Below are 12,501 nucleotides of genomic sequence, written 5' to 3'. Positions count from 1 at the left end.
AAGACGCTGACTCTGGCCTATAAGGCCCTTCATTCCGGGGGCGCAAAGTACCTTCAAAGGAGGCTGTCCTTTTACCATCCGGCCCGTGCTCTCAGATCGGAGTCACAGCTTCTGGCTGTGGTGCCACGCGTGGAAAGAGCTCGTATTGGAGGTCGTTCCTTTGGACTGCGGGCACCACAGCTGTGGAACTCTCTGCCGCTGACACTCCGGGGCGCTACCAGCCTACTTGCTTTTAGGAAGGGCTTAAAGACCTGGCTGTTTACTCTATAGGTCTTTGTTTTTTTTTTTTTTTTTTTCTCCCCTGTATCTCTGTTTTTCCTTCTCTGTTTTATTGCCCTGTTGTGTTATTTTGCTGTAGGTTCCGCAGCTAAAGCGCCGGGATACTCTTTTTGAGCCGCCGCGCGCTATACAAAAAAGAAATATAACATAACATATGTAAAACACAGTACATGTGACAGTTGACATATATAAATAACTGTGCATAAGAGCCAGTGAATGTGTGAGTGGCTGTATTGATCATTGTGAACTTGTATCAGGCATTGTAAAAGAGAGTAAATATGTGTTAGTATATGTTTGAATAAGTAAGGTGTGTATAATGTATAGTTGAGGAAATGGAGGTGTGATTGATTCTTTGCATGACTGACTAGGTGTGTGAGTAACTCCATGGATGAGTGACAGTCTGTGAGTGTCTGTTTACACTGAGTGTATCTAAGGTTATATTAGAGTCTGAAGAGGTTCATCGTATTATCATATGAATGATGTCATCAGTGATGTCATCAGTGATGTCATTTGAGATGTCATCAGTGATGTCATTTGAGATGTCATCAGTGATGTCATCAGTGATGTCACTGACCATGTCATGAATGATGTAATATGTGACATGATCAGCAGTGGATTGCGGGTGCGCGATATATAGTTAGTACAACTAACTATATATGGAATTTCAATGGTTTTGTGTGAGTAAAAAAAGTTTTTTTAAATGCTAATTCCTAACTATATATGGTCAGTGAATATATATATATATATATGTTAGAGAAGAAAAGAAAAAGAGACAGAAAAAAAGAAAGGAGTAAGGAGGGGGTGCGCGGAGTGGGTTCAACTTCCATGGGAGTGTCAAAGTCATGGGGGGGGGAGGGATACCTCTGGTGAGTTCAGTTTCCGGCCCCTAGCGTATGGTTCAAGGGAGTCTTCAAACAACTGTAAAGCACGTAGGCGGGGTGGGACCAGTCTGGAGTGTCTAGTCATATTAAAATAGTGCCAAATACGAGTGAATTTGGCATTTGTGTGGTTAATGTGGGCAGTAAGTAATTCAAGGGCTTGAAAGTTCCGCAAATAGAGGAACCAAGTGACAATGGGGGTAGGGTGTGGCTCCTTCCAATATAAAGCAACGGACTACCTAGCCGCTCCCAGCAAATGTAAATTCAAGCACCAGTCCATGTGGGTCTTCGCATTCAGTGTTAAAGGCTTAATACCCAGTAGGGTTACTGATGGCATAGAGGGGATTGGAAACCTCACTACCTCCTTGATGTGACTGAGGACCTCCTTCCAGAACATTGTGAGGTTCGGGCATGAGCACCATATGTGGATAAAGTCTCCTCTGTCACCCTGACACCTACAACAGGTCGGTTAAAACTTGGAACCATTTGATGTAAGCGGGTCATGGTGTAATACCATGTCATCAGCTTATACGCTGACTCCCGCTGCAGCGTACTCGGATATACCTTTGGGATATCCCGCCATAGTCGGTACCATCCCTCAGGCGGGATGTCCTCTGCCAGATCAGAAGCCCATGGTGTCTGATAGCCATTGAAGTATGGGGTTCTGGGAAAGCTGCAAGACAGAATGTGTTTGAGAGATCAAACCCTTTGAGCCCTCAAATTCGTGTACCAGGGATTCGAAAGCAGTGAGCTGTTTAGTGGCCCCTTGGAGGAAAGTGTGAGTAAATTCAATGACGCAGCTGATAGTATTGTAGCAGTGCCCTGTCCGTTAGATGAAAAGCCTGTTTGCATGCATCAAATACAAGGAAATTGCCGCCCTGAAAAAGGTCCTCAATGACTCGACATTCACCATCAGTACATGCAAGGAATGCCTGTGGTTTCATGGCAGGAGGAAACACAGGATTATCGTCTATAGGCGTGTTGGGAGAGGGTAAGGTAGTCAGACCTTGGGGTATTGCTAGCTTGTCCCAGATCTCTAGGACTGTCTTTGTGGGGGTAGCTGTGTATGCACTACGAGGGCGAGCCCTTCGTGGAAGCCAGGCCAAGTACCATAGGGGCCTACAGGACACCGCACGGTCTAAATGGAACCAGTGTTTTTCACTCTCGCAAACCATCCATTCCAATATATAACGGAGATGGCAAGCCCAATAGTATTCTAAAAGATTAGGGCACGCCAGTCCTCCCCGGTCCAACTGTAGCATTGAAATTCTGTTAGAAAAGCGTAGTCGGGAGTTCCCCCCTATAAATTTAGTCAAATCTTGTTGCAGAGCCAGAATATCAGACTGTGGTATAGCAGTAGGAAGGGACTGAAAGATATAGGATTTTGGGAGCAAAGACATATTGATGGTATTAATGCGAACAAGACTCTTCCATCTATGTAATTCCTCCTGGATAGCACGTCTATATCTAGGCCAGTTGGTCGAAGTCCATCTCGAAAGCGAAGGAGTAAGATCTACCCCAGGTACCTCATCGATTTGTCGGTCCATTATATCGAAATCAGGGCCCTCAGGCCCTGGACCTCCTCAGTCGAAAGGGTATGGTTAAGGGCATGGGACTTTGTGAGATTAATCCGGTAACCCGTAGCCCGAGGGAATTTAAACCCCTCGAACATCGAGAGGCCTATGCTTTATTTGTTGGAACATTCTACCCTCTAGTGGCAGAATGTTCTCATAGCCTTATAGCCCTTCATAGCTGGGCTATACCGGCTCTTAAAGTCCTGCTCCCTTGCTAAAGTCCCTCACCTTTGGCTCGAGCCCTCAACGCTTGAGCGGATCTTTAAGAGCCGGTATAGCCCACTACAGTGTGCTATAAGGCTATATTAAATACTACCATTGGCCATGCAGAACTTATTGTGCCACTCACTTAAATAGCTCTTTAAACATTTCTCACTTGCCGCCATAGCAGCCTGAATGCAGTTCCATACTGCCATGTTGACTTAATATTTTTAAACCCCTTGCCAAATCTTAAAGTCGCCTTTTATTACATGTGTCAGCCCTAAGGTAAGCCCTAGGTAGCACATATGGTAGGGTGCTGTGTAGCTAAAAGGTTAGACATGTACTTTTAAATTTTACATTTCAAGGTAGTGTAAAACTTCCAAATTCGTTTTTCACTACTGTGAGGCTTACCCCTTCCATATGATAATAGAGGATTCCTTATTACAATTCTTAATTGAGAGGTAGATATGTCACATTAGGTACATATGGAATTGAAATGATAAACCCTCTTTAATGGTAAAGTCGGATCTCATTACCATTTTGAAAAATGCCACTTTTAGAAAGTTGACATTTTCCTGTACTTAGACCTTTGTGCCTGCAGCCTGTCTTGAGTCACATGATTAGGTGTAGATGACAGACTTTGTGAATTCCTCACATCCAGTCACAATAGTGGTATTAACTGAGAATCAATGGGCCATCACTGACAGGATTGGAAGGGGGTGCAGAGCCGAGCACAGCCCACTTGCACTTGAATAGACTGTGTCCTGTCTCCTCATAATAAGCTGAGCAACCCTGTATTGTCACTGAAACTAGCTTTCAGCCAGGGTAGCGGAGCCAGGAAATTCCATGCCCTTCAAAGAACCTTTCCAGAAGCTTCTACCGCCTTCTAGAAGCGGGGCACGAGGGCATAAACTACTGGACCTGCGGAGGGGCTCAGAGGACTGCCTGCGCGTTGCTTGGAGCCTTCTTTGAACCCTCAGAGGCCAGCCCTGCATCGTCACCCAGGATTGCCAGAAGTGCCTCCAAGGGCTAGTTTGCTGACCTACTGTTCAGAGCCACAGAGACATAACTGGTTCCCACCATCTTACCCGCACCTGGACCTGCCTGAATGAGTCCTGAACTCCCAAGAGGTCTCCCTTCCCTCATGGACCCTTGGTTGTGGTGCTAAATGTGCCAAAAGGGCATTTTCCAAAATGGAGGACAGACAAAATGTGGCCAAAATGTTCTATGAGAAACATGAGGAGACCGGGACCAACCTGGTCGCCTATCCACCCTACATGCATTGCCGGTCAGATAGACTTTGCTGATTCCCCCGCTACTTTCTTCTCTGCAGCAGCAAATCCTTTTCAGTGGGTCCTTCGCCAAAGGGGTATCGACCTCGTGGATCAAACTGTCTTCAGCTACAGCCTCCTGCTTCATCCTGCTGGAGATTTTCAACTTCCATTTTGACAGCTAAATCTGAAGGTAAAATTCTCTGCGACTTCTCTCTACGGCCATCTGACAAAGACCCCTCCTTTTTGGGCACTCCTGCAGCCTTGCTGAACTTGTACCTTCTCAGACGCTTTCCTTTCCAAAGTCCGAAGGTGGGCGCTGACTGTGCACAACCTACTTCTTGTATTCAGACCGCACTCCACCGCAGTTGGCCTGACCCTTAGATTTTGACCAGGTCTTGCATGACTAGATATCTGTGGTTGGCTCTTTCATGTTTTACGCATCCGATTGCACTTAAATCATACAGAAATTGGTCAAGTTGGTCCTACTAATAGGATTTGTCATTTTGGACTTGAATACTTAATTTAAATTGTGCCACATAAATACTTAACACATTTACTCTACAATAAGCTGGACTGCTTTTTGTGCAAAGCTACCCAGGATTAGGAACATGTCCATGTAGGGATTTTTTTTGTGGTTCACCCTGCAAGGGATTGTGGCAGTTGCTTGACCAGGACTCCCAACCTAGCCAATCAACAACCCAATTTTTCACAAAGGGTTGTCTAAGGCAAAGAAGAATGAAATCCAAGCTTTGTGTTGAGAAGGTTGTACAACAGCTGTGCCTTTGGTGGTGTAAAAACAATAAAGAAATTGGGGATCTCTGATGTATGGAGGTGAAACTTACATTTTGAAAGTTAACCAAATGTAAAAAATGACTGACCCCACTTACTCTGAAAATTAAGGCCAATCATTGTGCTTAAGACTTATCGACAAATTTGTGTTGCTTTACAAGGTATGTTCGAATCATTAAGAATGAAGAATAAAATAAAGAACTAAGAATTAAGGAATATAACTCAGTCTAGAAGTTTCAGCTTAACATATTGATGCAGATAGTAATATGTATACTGAAACACAAAAAAGAAAAATAATGAAACAACTTAATATAAAGTATTATTAAACATCTATCTAACATCACGTGTTTAGAAAATATGTTTGCTATGCACAAAAAACAAAGCTATCAAATATATAAAAATTGTACACATAGTTTTCAGACTATAACCTCATGAGGATGAGCAGTGGTTGCACTGAAGTGGTTACTATGCACACGCTTCTCAGATGTGCATCGTTCATCTAATATTGAAATAAAACAGATTGGACAGATGATTCCAAGGGGAAATGTTCATTTATACAATACGTACTATGATTGTTTGGGTCAACTGTGGATAAACGAAACCCAGACACAGCATTTGCCAAAGGGACTCTCCTTAATGGAAGACCAATGTCCGTGTATTTCAGAAAACACGTATAGCTGCAAAGAAATAATTGAAAAATGAAATATTAATGGAATTGTAGCCCTAAAATCAAGCACTTTGTTAATATGTGCACTTGACAGTCAATTTAGGTTTACTACACTACAACCCCTGACATTCTTAAACTCAATCATATTGGCAGTACAAACATTAAAAAACAATTAAAATTGCATGGTATATAGTCTTCAACCGTCTAACTATAGTGTGAAGATAAATTCTATCCAACTGTGTTTGCCTATGTGAGCTGCGTAAGTATCTTCATGAACGAGTGCAGGAAGTGAATTTGGGTGTAGTATGTATTTTGTCATGGAGTACTCTGTGCATAAGTGGTCATTCATGTGTCTGGGTGAGGTGTTAAGGCGTACATGTGACAGTTGTTTAAATGGTGTGCTAGGGTTTTCATGTGATAAAGTGGGTCTATGTGTAATTGTTTTATGTTTAGGACACCTCAGTCAGAAAGAAATCCCCCTTGGGTAACTTAATTCACTTCAACATATACATTCATACATAAAACCATGTCACCAGAGCATAACACCACCACCATCAAAGGCCAAGTGTAGGAAAAATATAAATATTTTATTAAATCTAATTGTACATGATCATACACAAAGCATTAATTTCCAAACAACAATTAAAAAAGATAGAAAATACACTATTTAGCAATTAAAAATCACACAAATTAATAACACACTGGGAGAACCTGCAAGGAAAATTGTTTCTAATCATCTGTACAGGCAAATACATCTGACCAAATTCATTTTTATGACATTTGATTTGATGAAGAGCATTTATGCCAAGAACTGTGCAATAGATATGTCACCCACAGTGGTAGTCCCAGCTCCAAGACACATATATTCTTGCATGCCTCTATAAATCTGGGCTACCACCGAAGAGGATCAAGATCACATCCATCCTTTTCAGATAACTAGCACAGTCATGTGCCTTACCCTGAGGAAATGAAGCTTCAGGCACCTGCAGGCTCCAACAGAGACTTGGACCACAATTCAGCCGAGGTACACAGTCACCGGTGATTTATCTCCTACTGCTCATCTAGCTACATATTAGAGCTGTGAAACTATGTAATACTAATTTCTATTAAACCCTGGTGACGGTCAGTCAGAAGGAGTCTTAGTTTGTTCAAGGAACTCCCTCTACAGCCATGTTTACAGTGATAAGTTCTGATCCTGGGAATGGGGGGGGGGGCAGAGCTACCCGTCATGCGGTAAACCCCACTTTTGAAGCTCTCTTTGCTCGACCCGGTGTCTCCAAGACCAAAAGGGAGGCGGCAGACTGCTCGGGAGTGGAGGCACCGCTTGAGATTGCCGCCCTGGGACCATGGCATGCAACTGACCATGTTCTTTCAAGATAGCGCCATAAGGAAGCTGCCGCTGTGCTGCAAAGCAGGCCCACTGCTGTTACCCAATGGGAATCACTAGACTGCAGCCTTGAAAGCGGTCTGACCCTCTTGACATGGGGCTGCAGGGGCTGCTTGCTCTCTTCCCTTCCTATGACTGATCGATTGTCCCAAGGAGCAGAGGATGCCCCACCCACCCACAGGATAGATTGCCATCCAGTGTGTGGTGACGGCACCTGGTGTCAGTGTTGTGTGCCCTGTGTCCAGTGTCCTGTGGGGGGATGTCGCATTCCCCATACTGAAAGTATCACAGGCTGCCTGGACAACGGAAAGATGGTGTGAATGGCATGGAGCTGAATTAAAAAGACAGATAGTGGGCCCCTGAGCAGGAAAGTGGAGCTTCCCTGTGTACAATATGGAGAATGCATCCAGGCGATCAAAAGCAAAATAACCAATATGGCTATCCTCTGACACATTCTCAGGAAGGCCCCAGTGCTTTCTTTACTCAGACCTCACTGAGTGCCTTGAACGCCACCATGACATCATCAAACCTGGCCAGCTGGGGGACTGCAGGGGGTAGTAGCACATCTCGGTCATGGCCAGGTTGCCCTGCAGAGAGGACCTGAACTCGGACCCTCACTCTGTGCACCTTCCACCCCAGAGGGCTTCACAGCATAGAGGGCTTCACAGCATAGTGGGCACCAAGGGCATAGCCCGAGCGGGACCTACAGCCCAAGCAACCCGGGGTTATCACCGGCAAGACCCCATGTTATTTCATTTGTGAGAGGAAACGGACAGGGCATTACTGACTACTAGACGGAGGGGGCTCCCTCCGTGTTCAGTACCCCTGAGAGACTTATCCAACATTAGTAACCACACGGAGACCTCAAAAGCAGTGGCTCTTCAGGAGTACAGCCCCATTCACCTCCGTCTCCGTGCTTTCCCCCTTTTGGCCATCAGACACTTTTCTTCTGCAAGACAGGAGTAGTGCACAGACGCTGAGCCCGATACACAGGGGCTATATCTTCACCACAGGGGTCAAACTGGATGCTACTCAAAGCCAATACCTCTATCAGAGAGGCGCTGGAGGCCAAGATTGATTCGGTGGCGATAGATTAATGCACACAGTAGAGACTCCTGTTGCCAACCTAGCCCTGGTCATTCATCTACGCTGCACGATATGTCTGATCAGATCTTAACATTGGCGGCCAGAATTGAAGACCAAGAGGGCAGGGCCCAGTGTAATAATATAACAGTAGGTCTTCCTAAATGTATTAAGGGTGACTCAATGATTTCCTTTCTTGAGTATTCTCTACAAGAGGTGGTAGCCCAGGAAGGCCTGTTCAAAATGTATGCGCTGCAGTGAACATACAGAGTAGCGTACCGATTTCCCTAGTGCCAGTCGTGCTACCTCGGTCCATGGTGGCCTGGCTTCTTTATTACTGTAACAGGCTATCTACTGCAACAGGCTTGCATTGCGGGCCCCTTCCGAGTGGAAAATACAAAAGTCTAATTTTTTCTGAACATCATAGTAGCTGTCAGGGCTGCCTAGGGATTCCTTTATACCAATCAAAGAGAGTCTGTGGGATCTAAATATTCCACATGCTTTGTTCCTGCAAAGCTCAGCGTACAACAGAATGAAAAGTCTTTTTTTTTTAAACCCAGACTGCAGCACAGGAATGGCTTCACAAGCAGGTGACCCAATGCAGTCCAGACCATAGGAAAGGTATCCCCATACTGTGGAGATTCAAATGACCCAGGAGAAAGAAAGCCGAGGGCCCAGTGTAACAGGCTTGGGCAGGCAGAGGCATGGCTCTTGCAATGTCTGCACTGATGGTGCACAGCGAGAGAGACAAGGGAAGTGCAGTCCCTTCGGCCGAGGACTCTGGGTCTGGTGTGGACAGTATCACTAGCTACTGCGCCCAGCTGCCTGAGATCACACCTAAATCGGTGGATGACATTTGACAGTACAATATCCCCGCCTGGTGTGCTGGGGAGGAGTAAGCTGCGCTCAGGAGATCTGCTGGAAAGACCCCTCCTGATATCTGCGACACACCAACTGAATTGCCTCCTGCAAGGCTTGCTTATGTGAGAGTCCTGGGGACGGGTAGGGAAGGACTCAAACTTTACATCCCAGGACTAAGAGGATTTACTCCCCATCCCTAATCTCAATTTACAGTCTCATCAGATCTCACTAGAGAAGCGTTAATGCCATGGTTTATTATTGTTTGGATGGGGTGTCACGGCCCGACTGCCCGGGGAGGCGTATTGGGTGGGAGGGGGGGGGGGGGGGGGTTGAACGAAGTTTCTCCATTCATCATATAATTGAGTGTTTGCTTAATTACTACACACACATATCCTACTGGAGGGAGGTATGGAGTAGGCCGCATGTTGGGATGCAACTCGCTCAGATTCTGACTCTAGCCCAATGGCTAGCACTACTACCACTATAGGGGTGCTCCCAAGAAATTCCTCTTCCAGAAGGCACAAGGGCAAGTCAAATTTTAAAGGTTGGAGGGTCCAAATTGCTTTCCTCCAGGAGACTCGCCTAATAAAAGAGGATAGCCTGGAGCTGCAGAAGTGCTGGAGGGGGAACATCTTTGCTCCTATGTATTCATTACTCACTAGAGGGGTGCTGGGTTGGATGCTTTCCGGGACCCTGTTCTTCTCACAGATAGAGATGACTGACCCAGAAGGCAGTGCTTAATTTGAGACGTGCTTTCCAGTGCTCAGCACCGGCACTTCTTTCACAGGTCCAGGGCTACGATTCCTGACCCTGCAGGTGGTGGGCTCAATATTACTTGCATTTTGTTTTTGCACGCATCTGTCGGTGTAGGTAAAGAAGTAAAAAACCAAGACTTAGGGAACAGACAGCCGAGCGTGGTTACAGGATAGAGACTGAGGCAATGCCGGAGTTGAAAGTTGGGTACACCCAAGGTAGATGTGGGCTGTGGCCTCCTTGGCAACATTTTCAGCACTAGCACTCTTCTTTTTACAAAAAGCACTGCCAGAAGGTAGATGTGATATTTGCAGTCAAGTTAAATTGCAAAGAAATAGCCCTAGTGAACATTTATGCTCCTAATGTGGGCCAGCCATCTTTCTCCAGCACCCCTCCTCATCTGTATACATCACTACCCTATATTACTCAGAGGAGATCTCAACTGTGTGGCTGATGTAATTTTAGACCACATCCCACACTACCTACATCCCCTCCCCGATCCATAAGACTACAAATTGTTTTGAGACTGGATCAACAACTGGGGATTTGATGATACCTGGTGAATCTTATAGCCGGAGGGCAGAGTTTATTCTTTTTACTTGAGTATGCATGAACTATTGGTACGCCTAGATGTTTTCTTACGTTCTACTGACATAGACGAGAACCAAAGAAGCAGAATATCTTGCAAAAACTCACTCTGACCATAACTCGCTATTATGGACTCTTAACTGGAAAATATCCAGACCTAGCATTCTGGCCTCGAAACTCAACACTACAACATTTGCACTGAGGGACATGATCTGTAATTACTTTAGGGAGAACAGTGGTGAGGCTTCTTCTTTACTAACAGAATTGGAGGCATTTAAATTAAATAGCATGCGATCACTGCATATCAGCTGTGGTGGGGACTTGGGCCTAGCTTCATGCTGAGATTGCACACCAGGAGCAACTCTTAACATAGTTAGGGCTACTAAATGAGGGAAAACAGGCATCTCAAGAAGGACTGAGCAGAAAGGGAGAAGTTCATCATGTTAGAGGATTGACAACAGGCATACGAGTACCGAGCATACATAACAAGAGCGAATGCGGAACGTAACAAGACTGGTAGAATGACAACTTGACAAGACTGGTAGAATGATAACGCGGCTCACTAACTTAGATAAAAGGGTTCTCAAGTACTGCAAATGCACAGCACAGAGGCCAACTTCTGTATAGTCAGGTTAGCAATCAACGTGGCCTTTGCAGTCTATTACTCTAATCTCTATGGTGGTTGGAGGTGGCCCTCATACAACCCCTACATGAGCAAAACTTTCAGGAATCAACTAGTTAATGTGCAGCAGGCAAGGTCACAACCCCTACAAGCTATGCACCATGAGGCCACAGACCCTGTTGGCAAAGCCACAGTGACAAGGCCACTGGGCTCGTAGGCAAGTTCCTGCACGGTGGCTTGTAGTTGCACACCTTTTCCTTAGTTTTGTGCTGTGTATTCCACACTATTTACAGGTCCCTCTGGTCAGAACCGGCTGCTATGCAAGGAGGAAGAGGCACACCGTCACTAGCCCGGTGCCTCCTCTGTGTGTCAGACTGTACATTGTATTTTGTATTTGTATTTGTATTTTGTATTTATTTATTTATAAAGCGCTAACATTCATCCTAAAAGGACATCACGGCGCTGAAGAAAGTTGCAAGTGGTTTGACATCAGTTCTGATTGAGGATTATTGATCTAGCCTGGGAAAAAGGAATGTTTTCAGTTGTTTCTTAAATGAGACAAAGCAGTCATTTGTTCTAATTTTAAGGGGTAGCTCGTTCCACTTTGTTGCCGCAATGTGAGAGAAAGCCCGCTCTCCCATCCTGACAGTACGAACTCGGGTAATAACTGCTCTTCCTAACGTCATAGATCGTAAGTGTCTAGAGGGTTTATGAAATCTGACCCTGTCATGTAGGATGGTAGGGCCTGAGCCGTAGAGTACCTTGTGAGCAATACACAACAGCTTAAAAATGGCTCGTTGCCGCATTGGGAGCCAATGAAGCTCACGCATGCAACTTTTAGCTGAATCATATTTTCTTTTATTGCAGATGGCTTTTGCAGCGGCATTCTGAACCATCTGTAATTTAGAGAAGAGATAATCTGCCATCCCTACAAACAGAGAATTACCATAGTCCAGCCTACTCATCAGTAGTGACTGGACTAAGGTTTTCCTACAATCCGTTGGCACCCAGGGGAAGACACGTCTAAGCATCTTCAAAAGTCCAAAGCTCCTTCCACAAGTTATAGAGACATGGGATTTCATAGATAAATCCTTATCCAGTGTTATTCCTAAGTTTTTTGCTTTAGCAGTGGGATTGGGAGGCAAACCCAAGTCACTTGGCCACCAGCTATTGTCCCAGGCCTGTGTACCTCTGCCGAACAATAGGATTTCGGATTTGTCGGCGTTTAGTCTAAGACAGTGGTCCTGCATCCAGGTTGCCAATTCAGTCAAACAGTTCGTCAATCTGGTTTTAGAGTCATCGTTTCCATCAATGGTGACCATCAGCTGAGTGTCATCAGCATAAGAGCACATTTCGACACCCCACTTTTTGCCAATGGTTGCCAGCGAGGAGACGAATACATTAAACAAAGTTGGGCTCAGTGATGCCCCCTGGGGAACTCCGTATTTTATGAGTCGTGGAGGGGATGTGTAGTCACCCAAGCGTACTGATTGGGTTCGATCAGCTAGGAACGATTGTAGCCATCCTAATGCTTTGCCCAGTATT

The 12,501-nt window shown here is 45.3% G+C and overlaps 1 protein-coding gene across 1 annotated transcript in view; it reads right to left on the bottom strand.

Moving 5' to 3' along the window:
* LOC144823916 (coagulation factor XI-like) overlaps positions 1-12,501 on the bottom strand; it is a 232,273-nt gene that overhangs the window by 129,457 nt on the left and 90,315 nt on the right. Inside the window, exon 4 of the mRNA XM_078682830.1 lies at positions 5,563-5,672. Within this exon, the coding sequence (XP_078538956.1) occupies positions 5,563-5,672 (110 nt within the window). The remainder of the gene's footprint in view (positions 1-5,562; positions 5,673-12,501) is intronic.

Source organism: Lissotriton helveticus, chromosome 1_1, assembly GCF_964261635.1.
Source record: "Lissotriton helveticus chromosome 1_1, aLisHel1.1, whole genome shotgun sequence".
NCBI classification, from domain to species: Eukaryota; Metazoa; Chordata; class Amphibia; order Caudata; family Salamandridae; genus Lissotriton; species Lissotriton helveticus.
The sequence above is the reverse complement of the archived record's forward strand: the minus strand, read 5'-3'. Positions and strand labels throughout refer to the sequence as shown.